The 26,917-nt window shown below is 41.6% G+C and overlaps 1 protein-coding gene across 3 annotated transcripts; it reads left to right on the top strand.

The window, feature by feature from the left end:
• The first annotated feature begins 402 nt into the window (after positions 1–402).
• zmiz2 (zinc finger MIZ-type containing 2) lies at positions 403–26,540 on the top strand. Of its 3 annotated transcripts, none has more exons than XM_022769539.1 (20): positions 403–764; positions 7,683–7,784; positions 9,252–9,369; positions 9,932–10,134; positions 12,343–12,511; positions 14,549–14,767; positions 15,762–15,974; positions 16,404–16,487; positions 16,631–16,808; positions 16,897–17,038; positions 18,672–18,750; positions 18,844–18,975; positions 19,109–19,214; positions 19,679–19,836; positions 19,965–20,032; positions 20,116–20,184; positions 20,267–20,508; positions 21,598–21,716; positions 23,381–23,599; positions 24,179–26,540. In XM_022769539.1, the coding sequence occupies exons 2-20, from the start codon at positions 7,735–7,737 to the stop codon at positions 24,284–24,286; spliced, it is 2,676 nt and encodes an 891-aa protein (XP_022625260.1). In that variant the 5' UTR covers positions 403–764; positions 7,683–7,734; the 3' UTR covers positions 24,287–26,540. The 3 variants fall into 3 exon arrangements, with proteins under 3 accessions (XP_022625260.1, XP_022625259.1, XP_022625262.1); XM_022769538.1 differs by having other exon boundaries at positions 16,404–16,496; XM_022769541.1 differs by lacking the exons at positions 403–764; positions 7,683–7,784 and adding an exon at positions 1,064–1,227 and having other exon boundaries at positions 16,404–16,496.
• The last annotated feature ends 377 nt before the right edge of the window (positions 26,541–26,917 follow it).

The raw sequence follows: 26,917 nt of genomic DNA, 5'->3' as shown, positions 1-26,917 counted from the left end.
TCAACTAAATATGTAATTTGCTCGTGAGGTGCACAAACTCGTGCATGTGTAGGTGCTGCAGGTGCATGATTTTACTGAGTGGAAATCACATACCATGTTGCACGATGCATGGATCACACACACACGTGATCATTCACAGGTGATGTCATTGTCGATCCCTCTCTCTGTCTCCCTGTCCCTCTCTCTCTTTCTCTAAAATGATCTGCTGCTCTGGTCTGCAGTCAGTCAGTCAGTCAGTCAGTCACTCATTCAGCAGCCTGCCTGCCTTTACAGGAGGAGGAGGAGGAGGAGAGGAGGAGGAGGGACAGGGAGAAATGCCTTTCTCAGTGGGGGAGACATTAGCCCTGTGATCTCATGAATATATTACAGCGGGTCATTGTGCAATGAGGGAGGTGTAGTGAGGTGCCAGGTTATGTCCTGCCCAAGCACAGACTGCAACCAGCTCTCTTTAATTAACTCTAGCTTGTTAGTTAACCTCATAGTTACTAAATACGCATCGTTTTTTTGTTTTTTTTTTAATAAATACGCTTATAAATAGAAAGTGTTGAATAGTGTATTTACTCCCTGTTTGTCTGGGATGTGAAAACAGACAGAAAACAAGCTAAAAGACCATATTAATAGCGTATTAAATGCTCGATAACACGGTCAACAAGCAGCCTTGTCTTCTCGTTAGCACCGACTGCGACACTACTGGCCGGCTAATGTCGCTTAGCTAGCTAACTTAACTGTCTACAAGCGGCTTCACCGTCTGGCAGCGGGGGAAGGTAAGGTAACTGCCGACAGCTCTTCTTCTTCTTCTTCTTCTCCTCCTGCTTCTTCTTCTGCTTCGTGTTATTATTATTATTATCAAGTCACAGCGCTTAGCCCGTTAGTTAGCCGCTTTGCTAACTAGCTACTTTCAAGTTAATGTAGCGCAAAGCGAGCTAACGTTTGACACAAACTTGACGCTAGCTAAGTAGCATTCGGTTGCTAACGGTGCCAGCGGCGCAGCAGCAGCAGCGGCGTGTTAAAGACCCTCCACAGCTCCGTTTCCAGTCCTCCTCTAACCAGGCACATAGTGGAAACTTAACGCTGTCAGGCTGCGATACCAACACAGCACAGCCTCACTGAGACAGGACTCGTTTTTTTATCACAACTTCCTCAGTATTCTTTGGGGTTTTTTTATTTTATTTTAAACCGTGAACCCGCAGCTTCAACGTATCTGCGTTTATTGAGCAGCTGAGGAAGGTAAGTGAAACAAAACGGGTGCTATTCGCATTTTTAGTGATTCACACACACGCACATACACACACACACACACACACACACACACACACATAGAGAGAAACGCTTTGTTCTGATCTGCTGCAAATGTGAGCGGCATGTTTTGTTTGTGTTGATGCAGCAGGAGGTGCAGGCAGGTACATACATCTGCCTGATCATCTAGCAAAATAGATCGATAATCACATCATTGGAAGGAATTCTGTTTCTGTTTTACACGCGCTCATCTCTGCACACTACAGTGGTTCCACCATGCACGGCTTGTTGTTGTGTTGCAATGTGTTTTCTGAGGTGCTGGAGGTTGCCAGTGCCTGTTTTTCCCTCCTGGCCGTGACTTCCTGAACATATCATGGGTACAATAACATGTTGTCTTGGCTTGAAGCCAGAGCCTGAGTCAGAGTGGGTCAGTGTTTACATGGAGTGTGTGGATAATAAATGTTACTTAAACGGGCTGAAATCTGCAGAATGAAGTGAAGGGGTTTGTGTTGAAGCTGCCGCTGTTTGGAGCCTCCAGATGTTTTCAGTGGTTTTAGGCTCCAGGATTTGTTGTGTACACCTTCACATTTAACCTGTAGCTCTAAACTCAGCAACAGTTATTCTCATTAGCAATTAATCCGCTGATTATTCTCTCCAATAGTCATTTAGTCTGTAAAAAGTATAAAAATTGTGAAAAAGTGGCGGTTTTTCTGTGCGACCAATCGTCCAAATGCTAAATATGTTTAATTAGAAGCAAATCCTCACATTTGAGAAGCGGAAACTACAGAATATTTGACATATTTTGATTGAAAAATGGCTGAAGCCCAAGTTAATGTCATCAGATATCTTGTTTTATACAGTTATGGATTTATTATGAAGCTGTAATGAATAAACGTTGGTTTTGTGTTGTGATGACCGGCTGCTTTAAGTTCTTTTTAAAAACAGATAAAGAAAGTGAGATTTTTACAGTGTGATCAAGCTCATTCTGCAACTGTGCACACCACACTGAAACTCGTAGTTGAAGTTGTAGATATTGTTAGTCAGAAGCAAATCCTCACGTTTGAGAAGCTGAAACTAGAGATTATTTGACTTTTTTTTTTCTTGATAAATGGCTGAAGCCAAAGTTGATGTCATTAAATATCTTGTTTTATGCAAATTATCGATTTATTATGAAGCTGGAACGAATGAACGTTCAGTGTTTTTGCTTGAAAAATGGCCGAAGCCAACGCTACTGTCTTCAGATATCTTGTTTATCCAATTAATCAGAATCAGAATACTTTATTGATCCCCAGGGGGGAAATTAGGTGACGATACAGTTGCTCCCTCAAGAATGGAAATGTAACAGCAAAGAATAGAGAACAAGAATCAGGATTATAAAGATATTAAGTTAAAATATAAACATAAAATGTTAAAAAAAAATATGACCTTATACTATGATATATAAATAGAAAAGTAGAAATATATATAAAGAAATATGGAGTGATAGTTAAAATATACAATATAAACATGCACTTGGTGGAATAGAATTATTGAAATATTGCACTTGTTTGCACTGTTATATCAGGATTGCAGAGTTAGAATAGTCTAATAAGTAAAAATAAATAAATAATGGAGTAATTATTGATTTACTATCGACTTGGACCGAATAAACATTTGGTGTTGTTGCTTGAGAAATGGCTGAAGCTCAAGCTATTTCTTCAGATATCTTGTTTTGTTATTATTGATGGGATAAGCGTTTGGTGTTTTGGCTGAAACGATCCGTCGACTCTCAGGATAGTTGCCAATTAATTCCCTGTCGTCCGATTAATCGTTGCTGCTGGACACATGCACACAGTGAGGATATTGGTAGTACAGTAACTTGATGTCTTGTTACCGACCCAAACCAGGCACCTGTGGCACAAAACACACTGTACATTGTTGTACACGTAGATCTTTTATTCAACATAATTTCTAGATGTAATTCATTCATTTATTTCACATGAATTAGAAATAGAATAGAAGCAAACAAACATGATAATAAGAAATCCCAATAAGCTTTGAAAAAGCTTGTGCGTAGGGGCCCCGTCACGACATGTACAAAATATAGTTTCAGCCACTAAATACCTAAATAATAAAACCTAAAAACTCTAAATAGAAAAACTAAATGATCCAAAACATCTGTCCCATCAGTCTATATATCAGTTTAATAAAAGATACACAATAAATGGTAGATAACAAAAATAATAATAAAAGCTCAGTAGAGTAACCAGCTGCTTTAAGTTCTTTTTTTAAAACAGATAGAGACAGTGATATTTTTTACAGTGTTATCAGGCTCATTCACACCTGTGCACCTGTGCACCTCTGCACACCGCACTGAAACTCGTATGTTTAAATTTACGTTTCTTTCCCTTTTTTATACGAAGCTGTTTTCTTCTAGTCTTGTATCTGTGTGAGGGAGGGAAAATTAGAAATTAAATTGTGTCATTGAGCTTAAATACAACATTACACTTGATACACGCTTTGTAAAAGATATTCTTTCCATTAAGCTTCAGGAAGCTGTAACAGCGGACACGCTGTCCTTTATGAGTGTGAGACGGTCCCTCGTTCCTTCAGTAACAGTATCTCGTCTTTCATTGTTGGCCTCTCACGACGCTGCTGCTCCTCTCTGTATTAATTGGTAATCTCTCCGGTCGCATTGAGACTCTTCGTGTAAACGCAGGTGCGCTTGCAGGTCACCAGTTAAACTCGTATTGTAAGTTATCAGGCGACGGCCTTGTTCTGTGCTGATTTGCTTATTCAGATTTGCAGATGGCGTTATGAATAGATGTTTGCAGTCAAACACTTAACTAATCATTTCCATTAGTCATGAATGTCGAGAGGTTTATTCTTCCTGCAGCAGGAAAGCTGTTTTCCTCAGTTCTCTGTCAAATAAGCGCATTTCAGAAACGTGTAGGCTGCCATATTAAATAGTAGATATTAGGTCTGTAGCTTATGTAACTAATTATTTTCATTATCGATTAATCTGCCACTTATTTTCTCTATTAATCGATTCATTATTTTGGTCGGTAAAATGACAAGATTTAAAAAAGCGGCAAATCAGTCGGTGAATGTTTTCGCATTTTTGCCTATAAATTCAACTGATCAAATAATCGACTCTGCAACTAACAGTTACTTCAATCATTGATTAGTCTGTTCATTGTTTTCTTGATTGATACATCGGTCAATAAAATGTCACAAATTACGTGATGTTTAAAAACCAAGAGACATTTATTTAACGAGAAAAGCAACAAAGACTCGAGTTTCTCAGGCTTGATCCAGCGAATGGCTTTTTTTAATTAAAAAATTATTAATTGATGATCAAAATAATTGCTGATTGAGTTTCAATTAATGGATTAGTCTTGGCTGTGTCTCATCAAAACACACCTGTAAAGCTTCCAGAGTGTCTGGCTTTAGCAATATGTTTTATTATGCAAAAATGTCAAATATTGTTAAGAAAAAATTCAGCAGGCCCAAAATATCACGATACACGATATTATCATGATTCGCTTTTTTCTATATCGTGAAAATGTGAATTAAAAAAAAACAAAGAAATCCCCAATTTCCAGACACAAACTCAAATTTCTTGTTTTGTTAGTTAAGAAATTTAAATCACAGAGAAAAATCCTCACACTGGAACGTGGAAGTAACGAAGGTTTCTCATTTTGTCTGTGAGAAAAAACCTAAACTGATAATCAATTATCCAAATTGTTTTCTGATTAATTTCCTATCAGATCATTTAATCATCTGATTGACTGATCAGCTGTGAATTAATGCCACAGAAGATTAAAGCGACAGATCGTGAGTCGTGATAAGTGGCTGTCAAAACAAAAGAGTCAGTGAAGTCAGAACCTTGATTCATTGATGTGAGAGACTGGCACTTAATAAATTATGTAAAGGGGTGTTTGTTTTTTATTTGATTAAGTAGCAGAGGGACTATTTAATCATCTTTACTGACAAGCTGCCAACCTCTTTCGAATCAAGCGCTTCATACATACTTTAACACTGATCGCTGTTACTGTTGGATTACATTGATGACCAGTTTAATTTAATTTGATTGTAGCTTTCTGGCTCCAGATATAATCAGCTGCTTGAAACTAATATATAGAGATTACAGTATGTTTGGATTACTGTTAATAAACATGTGTTTAAGTATAAGATATAACTTTTTTTTGCGTTTTATGATCAAATAAAAGTGTCCTATGACTTCTGCATTAAAGCAGCAGCATCTAGTTGTAATGTTAATTTAATGGTGCATATAGGTGGAAATTCCGTGATACAATATTGAGTTTTAGTACATGAATAAACATTTTACTTTTTTTGAGGAATTTCTTTTAACTTACCCTCTTTACTTGAGGGATATCAACATGTTTCTTTAAAACAGGGATGCACAATCGGATTTTTTATTTTTCCCGATACCGATCCCAGTATTTTGTACAATCTTGTACATTATCTATCTTTGCCTTTTTGGACTGTTGGTCGAACAAAACAAGACGTTGGAAAATGTCTCCTGTCACAGAATAAAATGTTTTAAGACATTTCACTGAAGTGACATATTTCCTGGCAGATTAATCGATAGGTCGTTAGTCTCATCTCCACTTATATCAACAGTTTGACTGCCACTTCTTCAAAGTGTAAAACAGTTGGTGCATATAATGTGCACAGTTGTTTCACGGTATTATTAAGAGCTGCAATAATTGGTCAATAAATTGATCAGATGATTGACAGAAAATTATTGTTGTTTTATGTTGTGTGTCAAACAAAAACATTTGATGGTTCCATGTTCTCAAATTTGCTCCTTTTCTTTGTCTTATATTACAGTAAAGAAACTTGCAGATGAATCAATAATGAAAATATTTATTAGCTAAAGCCTTACTGCAAATATTGATATTTTGACTTCAGCCTTTTCATATAATATAGAATTTTTTTTTGGAATTTTAAAGCATTTTTAAATACTATTTATATACTATTTAAGTATTTTTTTGAAATACTTTGAAATTTTGAATATTTCAAAGTATTTTGAAATAGTTAAAAAAATTCAATATATTTCAATGTTTTTTTTTAATATTTCAAAATTCAAAAAATTTTGAAGCACTTTTTTTAATACTGCAAATATTTGATTGAAATATCGCGATATTCGATATTATTGCATACCAGCCCAGGACAATATAAAACAGTACATAGAACATGCACAGTTTCACCAGACTGCATTTCTCCTGTTGTCCTAATGGTTTACTGACCAGACCATTAATTAAGAATATAATTGGCAGATTAAATGATAATGAAAATAAACATCAGTTGCAGTTATTGTATTTCTTTGAAGAGGGAGATTAGAAAAACTAACATGTTCTCTGTTTTCTGTTTCATCCGCTTTCGCACGTTAAAGCTTAAATGGTGAAAATGCGGTAGTGGCTGAAGGAGCAGAGGGTCAGTTGAGGGTTGAGTTGAGCGTTCGGACTGTCGGTGTGACGGCAGTCGCCGAGAGCTAAAGAGGGACGAGAAAAGAAAAGAGGAGGCAGGGTGGGAGTGATGAAGCTGAGGTCAAAGGAGGCAAAGAGACAGAGAGGGAACAGTGTGTCTCAATCATTCCTCTGCAGGTACAGACTGTGCTGCAACATCTGATAGAGACAGACATCTTACACCCCCCCCTCCTCTTTGTGTGGTTGTGATGGAAGTTACAAGGTGCTATTGGGAGGCTGACGCTGCCTTTTGATAGGAGGGAACACAGGTATTTGCAGTCATGTGATCTGAGCGACCCCCCCCCCCAGTCCCCCTCCTCTAGTCCCCCTCCTTCTATACAAGATGTAGGGTGTCTGACCCAAATCTGCAAAGTGCAAAAAAAGGAAACCAGAGAGAAGAAACGAGGGGGAGGGGATGTTGAAGCAAAGGCTCTGATGTTGGAGAATTAGCATGTCAGTTGAAAACCATCAGATAAAGAAAATCATTAGCGGGGAGGTGGGAGGAGAGCAGCGATGGAGCGGCGATCGGGGAACGTGGAGGAAAACATCTGGTGTGGAAGGAGGGAAAGTGGCAGATAAACAGGCGTTAAATGAATCAAATGGAAGAGCGAGGTGAACGAGTGTGTGTTGGGGGGGTGAGCGAGCGGCTGGTTGTACGTCGGTGTGCTGAGAGGAGAGTCTGCCTCTTCACATCTCTGTTCTCTTAAATTCCTTTTGAAATCAGCAAGCTAAATTTAGCTCCTAGCACCCCTCCCCCCCCCCGCCCCCTCCTCTGAGAGGTATCAGAGCTACAGCAGTCAGTGATAGGCTAACATTTTGATGTGCACAGTCCACACACATGCACACAGATTAAAGTGAGTGGCTCTGAGTGGGAGGGCACTACGTCTTTGTGCACACAGTGTGGGCTACAGTGATGAGAAATTGTTGCTGTGCAGCAAATGAGCTTTGAGTAACGGTCTCTCCCTCTCTCAGGGCTGCCACTCGAGGACAGTGGGGGCTCTCTAATGATCCCCCCGTTCATCCGATGAACCCCCTCAACTCCATGAAACCCTCCCTGCCTCCCACTCCACAAAGGTACACACACACACACACACACACACACACACACACACACACACACACACACACACAGTGTCCTCGGGTGAACCATGTGACACCTCACCTGCCCTGCCCCAGCGGTGCGTTTGTTATGGTTTTGTTTTGGACCCCAGGGGCCTGGATCACGAAACAAGCTCAGCTCAGTCCTCCATATCCCCCTCTCTCTCTCTCTCTCTCTCTCTCTCTCTCTCTCTCTCTCTCTCTCTCTCTCTCTCTCTCTCTCTGTGTCACATGGTTCCTCTGAGTCAGAACAAAGCGGGGGGGCTGCGTCGGTGTGAGACGTGTAATACGACCCGGGAAGTCCAGCTTGATCGACAGACGATGTGTTCAAAGGCTGAATGTTTTGTAATCCTTGACAGACGGGATTTAACAACAAGGGTGCAGCTATTTTATCTTTTGTCTCTGTGATCGGAAGGAAAACTGTAGAAATACGTCAGAAATGTGTTTGATTGACTGATGATGTCACACTGTGTTGCTGCAGGAGTTGAGCCTGGTTCTCGTAGGGCTTCTGAACGCAGCCTAATGTTGGTGCGACTGGTCACGAAGCCGGTCATTGACCTTTGGGTTGTCTTATCTCGCTATCTGCACATTCGCGTGACAGAGACGTTAAGCTAAGCTCATTTTAAAACCAGCGTTTCCAGTAGGAAATATCCCGAATGTCTAAACTAAAAACCGGGTTCCCCTCCGTGCAGACTGATGCGTAAATAAACAAAAGAAAAGAGAGTCGATGAAAATCAATGAGTGAATTCCGTCAAACGGGATCAGTCGGACTCAGATCCTCAATTAGAAAACCGTTCAGACAATCGACTGCTGAGTGTTCTCTGGAAGCGTCTTCATTAGTTTCACTCCGGCCTTTAATGGAGTGCAGGCACACAGACTGTTGGCTGCTCCGCTTCCCTCCGGAAAACCATCAACGCAACACCCACAGACCAGCAGTTAAATCATGTGTATCTGAATTAATGTCGAGTTTAAGCTTGTGATTCTTTTACAATAATGGACAGTGAGGTATTAAAAAAAGAAAACCAGTCAGTCATGGTGGGGAAGATTTTGGCTTCAGTGACCCTGAATATAATGTGTTGTGACAGTAATGCTGCTGTGGTCGTTTCCTGTTGAGGAAATGGTTTCGGAGGAGGAAGCAGAGGGTAACCGCAGCTGTCAGATTAATAAACCACGCTCAGGTCAATCGTTAGCTCACACAGGTAACTGATGAATTCATGAGCCTGTTCTCAACACTGAATGAGCCCCAATGATAACCACGCTTTGTTTCTGATGAGTGAGTGGTAAAACATGGTGAGGTGGTGATATTGAACGCCTCCTGATATCTGAATGAATGCTCTCTCTCTCTCTCTCTCTCTCTCTCTCTCTCTCTCTCTCTCTCTCTCTCTCTCTCTCCATAACCTTCCCAACCATCCCTGTAACGCAGCTTTTTGTATCCTCCTGCAGCAGCAACAGCCCCTTCCTAAATGACCCAGTCTCCTGGCAACCAGGCACCAATCAGCACGCAGGATCTCTCTCTGTAGTAACCACAGTGTGGGGCGTGACCAATCCCACACACAGCCAGGTAACACATGACTCAGTTATCCTTTCCTCCTCCTGTTTCCTGTGCTGCAGCCGCACAAAACCAGAAACAGCAGAGGCAGAGAAAAGCTTACTGCACTTACTGTAAAGTATATTATATAGTATTAAATCAAGGCCTTTAAATTTAATTTTAATTTTAATTTTTTATTATTATTATTATTTATTTATTTATTTATTTTTATTTTCAGTTTAGAAATCATTTATAAGCATTAGATAGAAAAGGGAAACAGTGACCTGTTACTTGCCAAATAGTGAGCCTGCATCAATGTATGAAAACTGTGCTATAACTTAATATTAGAAACTAAATTACAAGCTGTAACTAGAATTGTTTATTTTTGATTTATAAAGTGTTAACAACCAAATTATAAACCATTTTTAAATCCTTTATAAGGTCGTCTTATTGTCAAAGTTGAACCAAAATAATAAGTGTAGTTTCAGTGTGACTCTTAAGACTCCCACCACCTTCTCTCTGATTCACTTGAGTCTTGATATGACTGTGATAACACCCCCTGACCCCCACCCCCTTGTTTTTTCCGTGTCCGTAGGTGTTCGGTGCACCCATGGGTCCAGGTGAGAGCTCTGGCAGTCACATGATGCCTGGCGGCAGCCCCGGTATGGGTCCCGGTATGGGCTCCCAGTTCATGGGCCAGCAGTCGTACGGAGACGCCATGTCTAAAGGCTACGGCCATCCAGTCATGTACGGGCGCCCCAGCGCTGCCTACAACCCCCCCTCAGCCTACGGCGGAAGGTACGTGATGGTTTTCTGCTGACTGAATATTACTGCACATAAATATAACTCGTCATGTTTAGAAGGTGCAGGACACTTATCTGTGTGGGAGTTTATTCAGACTTTTCTCATGGACTCCGCTAATAACAAAGCCACATGGCGTAGGCTACACGAGCCGTTTGTTTGATTGGTTGAGACGAGCCTCTAACGACCACAACTGAAACGACCACAGAGCAGCGAAAACAAAAGGAAAAGTCAACAGAACAGACTAAACAAGCTCTATTTTTACTGTTTATTTACCAGCACAACAGAGAGACGGGTTAATGATGTTGCAATGATTTAAAGGGAGATTCCACTATTTGGCAACCTGTATCATTTCCTGTAAATGTGACCACGCTAACTTCTCACTTGCTACCTCCATCGTAGAGATCAACTGACCATCCAGCAGCCGGTCTGTGGTTACACAACCTCCTAACTCAAAATAACAGGCGCCTCCTGAATGTAACACTGACCACATTAGCCAAGAACACACAAAGTTTAAATAAGACAACTTTGAAATTACCTGGAGCAGCATTTCCAACCTCAGACCAGAGACCAGACCGATATCACCCCTCCATCAAACTCCCAACTATTGGAGCATCAGGACGATTGTTTTAGCTCTGTATCAGAAACGATCTCCGTCCAGACTAACACACCTGAAATATAATATAATATAAAATAACATACATAACCAATCACACACACTGAGCATGTGCGAGCCGCTGTAAACAGGAAGCAGATTGTCGACTCTGCAGTTGGCATTAAAAATGAGAATGTAAGTGAACAGCAGCTGCTAGCAAAGACAACAGCGTCAGAAACACTGTCATTCATTCTCATGTTGTATTCACCACTGGTAGTCCAGGCTGATGAGAGCCAATCAGGAGAGACCGTCGGTGCGACCTCATCGTTTCCAAAGGTCTCAGTTTCTGTCCATCCAGATACAACACAACCACAGAGCTTTCAAAATAAAACCCAACCCTAGAGTTAAAAAAACAAAAACAAAACATAATCTCAGAGTTTTCAAAATAAAACCCAACCCCAGAGTTTTCAAAATAAAACACAACCCCAGAGTTTTCAAAATAAAACACAACCCCAGAGTTTTCAAAATAAAACACAACCTCAGAGTTTTTAAAATAAAACGAGTCCAGCAGCGTTTCCAAATATCTGGAAACGTAGCAAAAGTGATGCGTTATTAAACGTAAAAAATGTAGCAGTGTGGACGTAGCTTGTGAATTTCAAGCTGTAATCTCTTCCACCACTCGTTACTGAATAAATAAATAACATCACTGTCGCACGTTGTCCAACAGTGCCCCTGAACTGAACCGTTTACAATTTGTTTTGTATCCAGTTCAAACTGCACACAAACATTCTTCCTCTTTGTCACTTAAAATAAACTCTGAACGTTTTATTGTAGTGGTAGTTTTCATTCAGTCATCACACATAAAGCAGTAAAAATAAATAATACTGACTGCAAAACAGTCAACGGTTTATGTATTAAGTAGTGACTGAACAGGCTCAGGCCTTTCCTACATTATTATCAATTTAAGCTACCCACAAAAAACCCTCATAAATAGCTTTGTAGATCATTTCTTTTCCAAAATCTATTTACACATTTTAAAGTTTATATTAGTTATTATTGTTCCATAATTTAACCACAACAATAGAAACGCATCTGCTTTTTAGTTTTTGTGTCTCAGTTCACGTTTGCTCTCCTGTATTTAAAAGAACTTTGGGACACGGTCTGGGAGCTTTATTGTGAAAATATACAAGTGAGAGAAGTGTTTCCTTTTTGGCAAAATACAGCTGAACTGTTAAATAAAGATGATAAAATGTAACTGAAGAGACAACACTGTCAGAGCAGATGAAAGGAGCACAAACATAAATAACACGGATGTTTTGAGTTTGCTGTTCTTTTAAAACAACAGAGTTTTTGAATTATTGCTCATTTAAAAACATAAAATATACGAAATAAAAACATGAAATGACTTTGATAATTCAGCAGACTCGTGTGTTTTTATGTGCTGTACTCATGCGTGCTGTCGCTGTGGGATTCTGCATCGACATATGTCAGCGTGGCCGCTCTCACCCACGGCTCTGACTCATGCTCGTGACGAAACGCCTCGTGCTCACACGCTCGGTTCACCAAGTTCACTGCCCACTCATCTCCCCCGTCTTCCCCTCTCCCTGCAGTTACTCTGGTAACAGTGGAGGTGCCGCTCTGGGCGTCCGTCCTCCCTCAGACTTCACTCAGGCCGCCGCCGCCGCCGTTGCCGCCGCCGCTGCCACAGCAACTGCCACCGCCACGGCAACTGTTGCAGCAATACAGGAGAAACAGAACCAGGAGCTGAGCTATGGACAGGTAAACAAACATGTGTGAGTGACTCCAGTGTACTCGCAATTTATAAATAAACTAAATACAGATTTGAATTTTGTGCACTCCTCTAATTTAAATTTAAACACTTAAGATATTTTTTTTATTTCAGTTTATTTCATCCTGCATTTTTCTACCTGTGACTGGACTCAAGTTCATTGCCTGATTGGAAACACTTGTTCCTGCACTTGTTCTCTTATTCTGAAGGAGGCATTTTGGCGATCTATAAGTGGAAATAAATGATTGCTCTGGAGTTTAGAGTGTGCAGGTTTCCCAGGATCTGCAGTGGTGTCGTTTCACCAGGTCACAGTCTTTTTATTTGACTTTTTTTGGGCTATAAAAATAGATCCAGTGCAGATCCAGCCGGTTCCTGTCAGTTATTTAGTTATTTAAAACACATTATGGCACTTTATTATTAGTTTGTTTACACTCTTTTTACACCAGTACTCCTCCTGAGCAGGAAGTCTTCAGCTTTCACTGGTAGATAATCAGTTTTTTAGTAAAATTTTAGTCTTGAATGTGACAAATTAAACAGATAAACGGCATAAATAAACGGTTAAGACTCTGATCTCCCATCTTATTGAAGACGTCTCCTACGTTCATGTTTTAGAAATGATTGATCACAACATCTTACGAAGTGAGTTTGCATTGGTTAGCGTGGTTCACATCAGATACATCTACATTTATTATATTGCCTGAGGTAAGAATTAAGAATTAAAAATTAATCAGAAAACGGAAACAGCAAATTACGACCTCTCACTTCTGTTTTTGTAATTAAACAAAATAATTAAACATGTAAACTGTTAAAAATACATTCATTTAAAGTGGCTATTATGGTTATTATATTAAAAAAAAAATTAACAAAACAAATTATTAATATATTATCAGTATATAAAACATATATATAGATATATATATGTTTTATATATTGAGACCTTAGCCTGACCCATGATGAGATGAAGTCTCAGTCAGCACTGAAAAATTTCAGTTCACTTTATTTTGGTTATTAATATTTATATAGTAAATGCACATTAGAAATAAAACATGATATTGGCTGAAAAGCTGAAGGGTGAGGTGTCAAGGTATTAAACCTTAACGTTACGACAACACTCAGAAAATAGGAACAAAGATTAAACACTAATAATATTGAAAAATATAAATAAAAACTGAACAATAAGCAAGTTTAGGAGTTCCAGTGTTTTACGAGATGGAGACCAAAAGAAATAACAGAAGAAAAAAGTAAATAAAAAAGACTTTCACTGTTTACACTGATCATATCTCAGTTTTATATTTATTAATCACCATATTTTTAAACATTTTTTTCTAAATTTAATTTAATTTTCTTCTCTATGTTTGTCCTGACCCTTGTTTTTTGTAGATGCATGTATTCCCATAAGTATCACACTTAAACGTGTCTGGTTTTTACATTCAGCTGATTTTTAGTTCTACTTTCCTGAGTGTTGGGTCAAAGTTCAGGGGCCATCTTTAAAACCAGGTCTCTGGGGGTTTTGTGGACTGCGTCGCTGGTCTGGAGCTGTGGTGTTCGGTGGCTGTGAATCGGGTGTGAAGTCTGCTGACACACACTCATGACACGTGTTTCTTATTAGCTGCAGAGACGTCACACAGTTTGACACTGCTCTCTCGTGCCAGACTGTTTACTCTATAGACTTGTTATTTACATAATGGGAGTCGGTGCAGAAGCTCGGCAAACAGCGGCGTCGTCTCTGTTGGTTCTTATTAAAGAGCTCAAATGAGAAGTAGTTACAGGCTGAACGGCAGATTTGTTTCTGTGTATTCACTCGTCTGCAGCCCCGTTGGTGTAAACCAGCTCTTAACTAGATGTAAACCTCTTTCTCTTACACTCTCTGTTGGTGTTTCTACATCTCTGCTCACTGTTTGCTCTTTGCCCCCCCACCCCCTCCCCACCCACCACCACCACTGTACTCTCTGAACTGTCTGTGCTGCGTCAAATACCAAGTGAGCTTTGTTTTCACCCCCGCTGTCGTACTTCCCTTTCCCTCCCAGATGGGTGGAGCATCCTCTTACAGCACCCAGTTCCTGTCTCATTCGGGCCCCCGCGGCCCTCCAGGGATGAACCCTGGTGGGATGGTCCCTTCCAGGCCCGGACCTCCGCCCTCCTCGGGGGGCTTGTATCCCTCTCACCCTGCACAGACGCAGAAGATGGCCCAGCACGGGGGCTATCCCGGTGGACAGCAGGGCCTCAAACGGCCTTTCCACTCTGAGGTCAGTGAGGAGGGTTTACCCACAGACGTTCGCTCCACTCGTCTGCACAGTTTACATGTGGTGTGTTTTTGTTTTCTCATATTTATGAAACGAAATATATACATCCAGTTTCCAGTTCATTAGATACACTCAGGTGAAGGTTATCCAATAAATCCTAATCAATACATGTTCGTCGCTTAGTTGACCGTCACTGATATTAGTGGGGTGATCAAAATATTAGAAACATCTGTAAGTGTAACACAATACACTTCAACAGCAGCAACGTTATAACCTTCATAGTTTTAGCTGCATGTGACTAATAAACTGGCAACTGTGTGTGTATATTATTGATTATTTATAAAATTACAAATATAAATGTATGAATTTTATTCTATTTTTGTCATTTTCTCATTTTTTTACATTAATCTCCACAAGTTCGTAGCTTCAAGTTCTCATGCAAGTGACAGTTATGAGTAAAGCTAAAACATTTGTCGATTAATCGATTAGTCATTCAACAGAAAATCAATCAATAACTATTTTGATAATTCATTCATTGTTCATGTTACATTTTAAGGAAAAATGCTGAATATTTGTTGAGAGGATTTGTTCTTGTCTCTTGTTATTAATTGAATATGTTTGACTTTTGTCTTGGTTGTTGTAGTTCTTTTCAACATTGAGAAAATAATCGGCATAAGTATTGATAATAAATTATGACATCCTCATCACCTTTCCACTTCCTCTTAATCTCTCTTTGTTCTTTCTCCTGTGAATTTCTGAAGAAGATGACACATGATAATGCGTTTCCTGTTATTAGGTTTAGTGTGACATGACTCTGCTTGACGACAAACTGTTTATAGTTTGTTTACATTAAATCTCTGATATCACGTCTTGGGGCGTTTGAATTAAATTGAAGGGTCATGTGATCGTAACTTCAGACGTAACAGAGAAAACAAATGACAAAACACAGTAATAATATATAGAAATAATAACTTTTGTTGTCTTGTGTTGTTCCCAGGGTTTTCCAGTGCAGCAGTACGGCTCCGGTGGGATGTCAGGGTACCCGACCCAGCCCCTGCAGTACCCCCCTGGTCCGCAGCAGAGATGCCCCCCCTCACCCTCTTACCCCTCCAGCCGGATGCCTCTCATGGGACAGTACCCCTCTGGATCACACAACCCAGCGCAGTTCCCCCCTGGAGCTGTCCAGCCCAATCCTCCACAGTATTATAAAGTAATCACTTCCTCCACCTTACAAATTAAGAGCCCGACTGATAATGCACTGACGCTGAAAAAATTCAGATAAAAGGCCCAATAATTGTAAGGGTCCCTTAACTCTGGTTATTAAAGAAAAATAAGTAAGTAAAGATTTATTTATAGATTACTTTTCAAAACAAAAGTTACAGAGTCCTTCACAATAAAAGCAGTTTGCACAAAAAATGTAAACATGCAGGACAATAACAAACGCTGGAGCGACAAAATAGAATCTTTTTTCCCTTTTTATTTGATGATATTTGATAATAAAAAAGAAAAAAAATTTCTACTGAATGTTTTTGAAGACGTATGAGACACAGATCTAATTCTTACGCTAGTGCTAAACTCTTCTGGCTCCAGATAAACGGATCATTAGCTGAGTGTCATGTTTCCTGTCTGTGTTCTTCAGACAGAGCCTTTCAATGGTCAGGGCAGCCTGCCATCGGGAGGCGCAGGAGGATACAATGCCTTCACACAGGCCGCAGTCAGCGGGGTAAGTCAGGTCTGCACTCGCCCCAGTCTCACTTTTAAAGGAGTTCAGTTTAATAAGAACACAGAAATATGTGATGATAATAAGAGAGCTTTTATTATGAAACATTTCCGTTCTTAACACTCGTCCTCATCCTCGTATCTCAGCCAGGTCGGGGCGGAGTGATGCCCGGGTACCCCAGCTCTCCGATGGGAGGGAATCCCACCCCTCCGATGACGCCGGGCACCTCAATACCTCCCTACCTGTCCCCGGGCCAGGACACAAAACCCCCCTACCTTCCACCAGACACCAAACCCAACATCAACACCCAGCAGGCCTCCACAGGTGAGATCCCGCCCTGCAGCGAGCGCAGTATAAACTAATAAATGTTACAAACACGCAAAGAAGACGACGCCTCTGTTTTCCTGTGAAGGTAACCCCAGTGACGACCTGCGGCTGACCTTCCCGGTGCGAGACGGCGTCGTGTTGGAGCCGTTCAGACTGGAGCACAACCTGGCCGTCAGTAACCACGCCTTCCAGCTCAGAGACTCCGTCTATAAAACACTCATGCTGAGGTAGGAAGACACACACTGAGCTGGTGTGTGTCTCTGAACCATTATATTTGTATTGTTGAGTTTCTATGTCAGACATTTAAAGCTCCTCCAGTGTAAAGGTCTGTGTCCATGTGTAGTGTGATTATAGATCAGCTCTAGCTTCTATATTAATACTGTGAAAGTATCAAAGCCTCAGTCCACAGAGAAATGCACACAGCCTGTATTCAGAAACTGAGCCTTAAAACCAGCCGTCAGGACTTCTGGAACTTTGTGATGTCACAACAAAGCAGTCACCAAGCCCCGCCCACCTGGACCCACCATCCAAACCTTGCAGGATTTGGTTTCTCTGTGTTTTTACCTGAAATCTGCTTTATTTTCATTCAGCCAATCAGAAGAGAGGCTCAGAGCCTCCTCTCTTCCTCTCTACTTAAATATTACAAAAATTGGCAATGGCAACAAAACACACAAAGAATAAATAAATAAATGCAACTAAACATCATTTAAAGACTATGTATATCCTCATTTTATTATTGCTGTTTCACAAACTAAAAAGGTGATGTTTCACAGGCGTTGTTGGGGAAAAAAATCACATGTATTCACATAAAACAGCTTCAAAATCTATGTGATTATGTCTCCAGCTCAACAACAATAATAATAATGCTAATGTGGAGTTGCTCTTTAAATCATTGGCTTTGAACAGGAAGTTCATAAATGAACCTGACACCTGTGCAAGGTCCTTGTGTTGTCCTTTTATTTCCTTTTATTTTCCTTTTTCTTGAACACAGTAATTGTGTCTTTGGTGTCCAGATAATATTTAAGATTTACCATCTTTCTCTTCTCACACATTTATTTAGACACAAAGGAAGTCACTAATACTTTAATAACAGGACATTCCCTTCAACAATGACATAGTTGTGTCCCTCTGTCCTTACACCTAATGAACCGGTACAGGATGTCTGGGTTGAACTTATGTAACCTTCGTTGAGCAATAAGTTCTTAGGAGCCACTTGTTCTGTAAAAACATTTCCACTCCCTCATTTCTTCTGCAGCATCATCTCTGAACTTTTACTGTCTTTTTTTCTTTTTTTCTTTTTTTTGTAGCTGCAGAGAAAACAGCTTCACTTCCTGGAGACTGGAGACTCTTCCCTGTCTGTCTCCGTCTTCATTTCATTTCTTTTTTTTTTTTGTGGCATATATATGGCATTGTATATGTATTTTTACATTTTGTTCCCTTGATCCTTCCCCCCCCCTCACTTCCTCCCTCCCAATTCCCCCAAACGGCAAACAAATCACGCCGCCTCGAAAGTCGCACACACAAATATGGAGTTTACAAAGAGACAGGAGGATATGATAAGAAAAAAAAGTTTTAAATAAAAGAGGAACATTGGTTGAGGCCCTGAACTTTTATTCTCTGAGAGTAACATGAAGGATAAATAGTAAAATATTTGGTTATTGGAGTAAAACTGGAGTTTGTAGCGAGGTGACTTTTAGCTGTGACCTTCTGTAGCGTGGTGTGAACTCAGAGCTGTGGACCTCCTCTCTGTTTCTCTTCCTGAGAAATTTAAAACACCAGAAGAGGAAAAACAAATGAGGAATGTTTGATAACCCCACCCAGTCTCCCCCCCTGACGGCTGTGTTGCGTCTCCCCCTGCAGGCCTGATCTGGAGCTGCAGTTCAAGTGTTACCACCACGAGGACAGGCAGATGAACACTAACTGGCCCGCCTCTGTGCAAGTAAGTCTGTGTGAGTCTTTGTGATGCTTCCTTTTTACCTGGATCTTCTTCTACCTCTCATTTAAATCTGACTCTTTTCTTCTTCTACATCAGGTGAGTGTCAACGCGACTCCTCTGTCCATCGAAAGAGGCGACAACAAAACCTCCCACAAGCCCCTGTACCTGAAGCAAGTGTGTCAGCCGGGACGTAACACAGTCCAGATCACAGTAACAGCCTGCTGTTGTGTACGTAGTCTCGACATGACACCTCCCTGTCTCAGTGGGTGGTGTACAGTTACGACAATTAATGTAGGTTTCACGTTAAACTGATATGATGCCATTTTAAACACACCTCTCTCTCTCTCTCTCTACCTCCCAGTCCCACCTGTTTGTGTTACAGCTGGTCCACCGGCCGTCTGTCCGGTCCGTCCTGCAGGGGCTGATGAAGAAGAGACTGCTGCCGGCCGAGCACTGCATCACTAAGAGTGAGTTCAAAACCCAGCACGTTTTATTCTGAAAGCCCCTCAATAGCTGCTGCTTCCTAGTTTAGATTACAGTAGATATGTTTAGATTACATTACAAGTGAGGTGTTCTGGAGATGTCGCGTTCACAAGGTCAAAATCATGTTTTGTTAGGTCGATGTGACCTTGACCTTTGACCTTTAGCCACCAAAATCTAATCAGTTCGTCCTTAAGTCCAGGTGAACTAACGTTTTTACCAAATTTGAAGAACTTCCCTCAATGTGTTATGGAAATATTGCGTTCATAAGACCAAAACTGCATTTTGTGAGGTCATCACGGCTCTGAACTTTGACCCCCAAATTCAAATTAGTTCATCGTTAAGTGCTGTCTGAAAACAATATGGCTCCAGCCTCAGCTAGAAATTTTACAACATCGCCCGGTCCTGTTTGTAGCTCGCTGAGGTGACTGTGTTTCCTTCTTTGTTGCAGTAAAGAGAAATTTCAGCAGCGGCACCATCCCCGGGACCCCCGGTCTGAACGGCGAGGACGGCGTGGAGCAGACGGCGATCAAAGTTTCCCTCAAATGCCCGATCACGTTCAGACGGATCCAGCTGCCGGCCAGAGGTCACGACTGCAGACACATACAGGTGAGGTCACACACACACACACACACACACACACACACACACACACACACACACACACACACACACACATACGGTGCTCACCTCAACGCACACATCAGTGGTCTCATGAGGACGTCTCTGTTCTGTAGTGCTTCGACCTGGAGTCCTATCTGCAACTTAACTGTGAGAGAGGGACGTGGAGATGTCCGGTCTGCAAGTACGTCCTTATTCCACCTCATAAAATCACATCCACGTCTCTGAGTGAAGTTTTAACCAGCTGTTTGTTCTGCTCCTTCACAGTAAAACAGCTTTGCTAGAGGGGCTGGAGGTCGACCAGTACATGCTGGGTATTCTTGTCTACATCCAGAAGTAAGTGTTCGCTTGTGACTGAGACTCTCAGGAGGTTTGTATCTTTCTTTTACGTGACAGTTTCCTTCTCCTCCGTTCTCAGCTCCGACTACGAGGAGATCACCATCGACCCGGTGTGCGGCTGGAGGCCGGTGCCCGTCAAACCGGACCTGCACATAAAGGAGGAGCCCGACGGTCCGGTCCTGAAACGCTGCCGCACGGTCAGCCCGAGTCACATGGTCCTGCCGAACGTCATGGAGATGATCGCTGCTCTGGGGCCGGCGTCCTCTCCCTACCAGAGTCTGACCTCAGGAGGCAGGAACACCCCCGACTACAACAGGCCAGGTAGATTCAGAGGAGGGGGTGGACGAGTTAGTGGTGTCCTTATATGACTTCATTAGACTGACTGACTGAGTGATCATAGGTTCTGTTAGCGAGGTGTTTACAGCTGCAGCTCCTTGTCTCTAGATTTAGCCTGGGTATGAACCTGGTTCAGGTCTGGACCGTGTTTCCCTGCTGCTCGGAAACTGCAGGGAAGCAGAGGAGCGCTTCCAATACACTGAGCCTCGCCTCCATTACAGCAAATAAACTACTTTGTTTCCATGTATCATTATTACTAAAGGAGGCAGAGGAATAACTAAACATAAGAGCAGAGAGAAGGAGGGAGAGAGAGAGAGAAGTCATCAGTAACGAGGCATCATACTAACGACTATGACCAACTCTACATATCAAACAGACGGAGTTCGACAAAGACCGGCCTCTAATTAAAGTCTGTGACGTTCTGGAGTTGAAGTAAATAAAGACTAAACTATTGTGGATCCCAGACAGAGGCTGTGCTCTGAGTGAGAGACTGAATAAGAGAGATAGTTAGTGGTTCACCTGGTGGAGCATGTGACATTTGGGCTTATTCGTTCGCTCATGACATCAGGTGAGATTCGTTCATGAAAATGTCACACAATTTCACACCACATGGATTTAATTTAAGTCCTGTTGTCAGACAGGAGCAGACAAACACACAACAGATTTAGCAGAATCGTCTCAGGGGACAAGAAATGAGATAATACGGCACGTCATTAGAGATGTAGTGTGACTAAAGTACAGAGGGAATTCTTCGAGATGAAGAGGGACGTCCTGCTAAAGCAAAACAATCCATGGCTGAGATATTGTGCATTGTTATGTTTTTTTTTTTTAGAAAGGTTCAGGTTCAGTCATTATAATTCCTAAATCAAACAAACAGGGAAGTCTCTCTCTTCTGTAGTTTGTTAGTGTGTAAGAGAAAATTTTAAAAGCCCTAAAAACAAACCAAAACATTCAATAAATGGTTCATAACATATAATGTGATTGTAAGCCGTTTCTTTCCCAGGATGCACTGGTCACTGTGACACGACACAAAGTAAAAGTGTTGTCTTTTCTGACTCGTCGTGCTTCCTGCAGGGAGCCAGGGATTCTCCAGCCAAACAGGATTCACAGACTTCCCCAACACTCCCGGCACCCCGACACTAGGAGAGTACGCCTCTGGACCCCCGCCCCCGCTCCCCTATCAGTCTGACCAGGTAAGACACATTTAACACGGACCCACCCCACCCCACCCCCCATGACATAATACAGGATGGAGCAAACACTCTTCACTCAGGACATTTTCCTGAATGGTTGAGTAGACATCAATGACAACTCGAGTATGAATAGACCACAGCCAGGAGGCAGAGCTCTGTGAGCTCCGGTCACAGTGTTAGAAACGTTGAGGCACATATTTCCTGAATAGCAGATAACTCGGTACAATGACACTATATATTTGTGAGGTGCTTTTGAGATGGAAACCAACGAGTTTGGACCTCGTAGCCACTAAAAATAACAAATGCTTATCACCAATTGGAAGAAGCCCACATTGCTCACATTGCTTGTGAGGCTACGTTCACACTGCAACGTCTTCGTTTTCAAGCCCCAAAAAGTTTTGGACAGCACTCCCGACCCTGTTTTATTTTGAAAACTCTGCAGTTGTGTATTGTACAGGACGGGCAGAAACTGAGACCTTTGGAAACGATGACGTAGACACCCAAGGTCTCTCATCAGCCTCGACTTACCGCCACATGATCGTTCACATACACTGGGCATGTGCGAGCCGGTGTCAACAGGATTTTCTACTCTGCAGGTGATTAGTTGCAAAAAATACCACTAATAAGGAACAAAGACACCTGCAGTGTTAAAGTGCAGAATGTAACTGAACAACAGCTGCTGGCAAAGACGACAACGTCAGTAACACACTTGTAGTTTGGTATTCATGTTGTATTCACCACTGGTAGTCGAGCCTGATGACAGCCAATCAGGAGAGACCGTGGGTGTCTACGTAATTGTTTTCAAACTACACAACCCCAGAGTTTTCAAAATAAAACGGGGCGAGCAGCGTTTCCAAAAGTCTCTGTTTTCGGTGCTCGAATACTCGAGTCGTGTGGACGGCAGGAGGAAACGCAGCAAAAGAGATGAGCTTTAAAACGAAAGCGTTGTGTGGACGCAGCTGCAGTCGAGAAAGGACTAACAGGGAAATAAAAGTTAATTTGCTGATAGTTTCAGTAATGAAAGAGATCAATAACCGTAAAACACTCAGCAGGTGGTTCACTATTCAAACATCAGAGTTAATACAAAGACCAACAGGAGGATGTTTCAAATGCCTCCGATCGTTTTTATTTTCCTGATCTTCACGGTTCTTCAGATGCTGTGGATTTAACATCATCACAGCTCAGCAGGCGCTTTAAGTTCCCAGAGAGAAGAAGTGAATACAGCCCCTGCAGCAAACCTACTGTGAGTGCATGTTGCTGACAATGTGCTGCCGTACGAGCTGCGTGTTACGTAACCATGACTGTCGTTTCCGTCTGGTTGGTGAGTCGAGTTCGAGAGCCTTTAACTGAACCTGAAGTCGACAGCACTGACTGAGGAGATGTTGGCTCAGGTCTGAGCCACCAAACCACATTCCACCTGTCGCACGCAGCTGCTCGGCTGTCTGCTGACGGTTTGTAGAGGAAGAACAAAGTGTTCCTCCTCCTCTGCTGTCACACACTCCTGCTGTTCAGCCTCTCAAGGAAAGGCCACAGGGCTTCATGTGAAGTGTGATTTCCTGTGAACGTACTGTGACATACTGGAGAAATCTGCCTTTAAAATAAAGATTCATGTCTTGCTTGTGTGTCTTTCTTCTTCTTCTTCTCCTGTCCTTTGTTACCGTCAGGCGCCTCATTCTGGACGAATCGAACACCCCGGGAACGTCCTGCAGCAGCAGCAGCAGCACGGTTCAGGCGTTCACGGTAACCAGAGTCTCGGTGACGCCGGCAGTCCACTGCCGCAGCGCAACAGCAATACCCAGAACTCCCGGCTGCAGGGCGATGGCTCCTTTGGGCTGGGAGGCCCGGGAGCGCCTGGAGGAGAGGGAGCGGATCATGCACTAGATGTGAGTGAGAACCTGTGGATCTGAGGATCCACGTTTATCAAACTGCAAGTGACAGATTCAATTAAAAATCCTTCACTTTCTCTCCTCCCCACACTCAAGAATAACTGCTAATTATCAATCAATATCATTCGCTTTCTGACTGATGATCGATGCCTCTCACGTCAAAAATTCTCTCGTGTTTTTATTCCTCCTCGCCGGCGACAGTCAGAGCCGCCATATTGTTTTCCATCCATCCGTCTGTCTCATTCTCGAGGACACAATATCTCAGTAACACCATGACGGAACTTCTTCAGGCACAAACGTTCACTAGGACTCAAGCATGAACTGATTAGATGTTGATGGTCAAAGGTCACGGTGACCTCACAAAACGCAACTAAGACTAAAAGCAGTGCCGGCGATGTGAACAATGTTCTGACACACCTTTTTAAATATCTGTCCTCATTTTTTTATACTAAGGTTTCATCAGTGTCTTTGTTTTAAGGGTAATTCTTTAAAGTTTTTACAGCAGAGAGCAACTTAAAAAGTTTGGTTAAATTCATTCCTCTTTTCTCTTTGTTCTGTCTCTGCCATGTTATTAAGCTTCTTCCTGAGCTGACCAACCCGGACGAGCTGCTGTCCTACCTGGGCCCCCCCGACCTTCCCAACAACAGCAGCGACGACCTGCTGTCTCTGTTTGAGAACAACTGACGACCTTCAGACTCTCACGCCGTCATCTTCCAGCCCAGCCTCCGCTCCTCTGTTCGCTGTAGCCCGGCCCACATCGGTTGAAGACTGCACCGTCTCTGTTGGCACACACTACTTGTGTATGTGTGTGTGTATGTGTGTGCGTGTGTGTGTGCGTGCATTAATGCGCAAGAGTGTGTATGATTGTGTTTTTGTGTGTCAAGTCCATTCAGTGCAGCGTAGAGGAAAAGGAAGGAACACTCTCCACATGTGAAGACTGTCTGTCATGAGGATGATGAAGAGTAGAACAGTACACACAGACCAGCATTTTAAACTATAGCACAAACCACAAGCTGAAGGATCTGTATTTATAGGTTTTAGTAGCTGAAGTTGGAGCATCATCACAGCAGCACAACGCAATGTCGAGGAAAAAAAAAGCAAAACCTTTTCAAAAGTAGAAACAAACGTCTCAATCAGGTGGGATGTCGGAGGAAAAACTCATTGGATTTTCTTGTCCTTATTTTTGTATATGTTGTTTGGTGGAGTCTGGGTTGGTTCATTGTCTTCTTCAAGTTTACTTGAAAAGTCCTTTCACAAACGTCTTCTATGCTTTACTTTCACCGACCTAATGTAACTCCCCAGTTTGGGAGAGACTGCGTTAAAGGGTAAGGCTCGTGATATTCTGTCAACCAAGTGCAAGAAAAGACCAAAGTCAACAAGGTGTTAGTTTGTCAGCGCTCTGACGCCGACTGGTTCCCACTGCAGGTGTACATCTTTCAAAACAGCTCACATATAAAAGATTTTGTTTTTTATCAAACAAACTGGAGGAAGTAGTGCATTTCTTAGGGACTATTTTCAGTGGAGGACTAATCCACATTTGAAGGTTTAGTGAGTGTTTGTGTTAGCAGGGCGGTGTGTGTGTGTGGGACATGGAGTTAAAATAAACTACAGTGTGTGTGTTCACTGTAGTGAAGGAACTAGGACTACGTGATCGGTAAATTGGAATTAATGCTTCTAGTCACCGATCACCTTAATACTGATCATCAATGGTTAATACTGAGAAGCACTGTGTGCTGTGTAGTGTAGCCCCGCCTCCCACTGACCGCCAAAACAAAACAACAAGTTGTCCGTGTGGAACTTTTACATGTTTTTACACGGCAAAAAAACAACAGTGTGACTCGCTGGTGTTTTTAAAAGTTTTGGAAACAGTGAGAGGAATGAGATGAATCAGACTCTGATACACACAGAGATTCTTTATTGGTTTTGGTCTTTTTATGGTATTTATTAGAATATCAACAGACTTATCCTTTAATACATAATAATCATATAGGATAATGGCAGTTAAAAGAGGTCACATTTTTGTTTCTCTAGTCCAGTGACAGACTAAAAAAAAAAAAACGACCTCAGAGTAAACAAGGACAGATAAAGCCCAGCCTATGAGGGGCCAGGCCCAGATGTACTATAGACATTTTTAACACATGAAGTTGGGAGATCGCTGAGGTTCATTGTATCTCCGACATCCTTCAGCACTGTGACATATATGAAAGCTCCCACTTTCCCTCTGTTGATTTCACCCTCTTTTGGGGAGGGGGTTTCAGACATACTGTAAATGCTGTGTGTCATGGCATTTTCTGCCACTCGAAAGCTATTTGTATGTTTTTAAATTGTTTGACATGTATAACCCATCACGATGCGGGTTTATGTACTGTATAATCAGCTGTTTTCATTAGAGAACGTGTGTGTATCAAATGAATTGTTAATCATGGTCATTTTAATGTTATTAGTTGGATAATGGATCATCGTTGGCACTGTATACATACTGTATGTTAGAAAATTATAAACAACTGTAAAACTTTGAGGTCGTACATACATACGTGACGCACGTATGACAGAAATCGAACAGTCAGCTGACACTGAGAAATGCAGTTAAAGATGCCGAGTTTGAAATTATTCTTAATACGACTTTTTAAAGCTGACAGTTTTTTCTATGAATGATTTTCCGACTGTACCCTTTGTGGGCGACAAGGCAACAACAAGTGATGTTATTTGCCAATTTGAGCAAACACAATAATGTTATATTTGGAAATTATGGACTATTTAACTGCAAATTTCTAGGAAAAAAAAAGTTTTTTAATATTTAAACTATTCCACATATTTTGTAACACATTGTAATTGCCATTATTTTCTATTTATTTTTTAATCATAATCATCATTGTACCTACAGTTACGTTGTCCCTTTCCTGAAAGCCGGAATCAGAATTAAAATCACTTTATTTGACCAAAGGAGTTTGTTTTGGAGGCTCTGCTGTCAGGTCATATTGGTAAGTGCTAGATGTACACCGTGACACAACATCACATTGTTCACCTAGCTTTAGGCAGTTATTGAAGCTGTGACAATGAAAGAACAGACATTGTGGCACATTATTTCTCGTGTTAACACACAACAAGCAATTTGTAATGAATGTTCTTCGCTCCAGAAGAGACTGTAACTTGTGAAAGAAGAAGAATCTAACACTTACAAACTAAAAGTTGAAATAATAAGTAATAAAACGCACATCCATATAACCATTAGCTTAATGTGGCTAATGATAGCTAGTACTTGTAAACTTCAACTTACAGCTGGGTTTATTGACAAAGTGCTACTGTCATCGCGGC

Source organism: Seriola dumerili, unplaced genomic scaffold, assembly GCF_002260705.1.
Source record: "Seriola dumerili isolate Sdu_G_001 unplaced genomic scaffold, Sdu_1.0 BDQW01003649.1, whole genome shotgun sequence".
NCBI classification, from domain to species: domain Eukaryota; kingdom Metazoa; phylum Chordata; class Actinopteri; order Carangiformes; family Carangidae; genus Seriola; species Seriola dumerili.
This window is presented reverse-complemented; position numbering and strand designations above follow the sequence as displayed.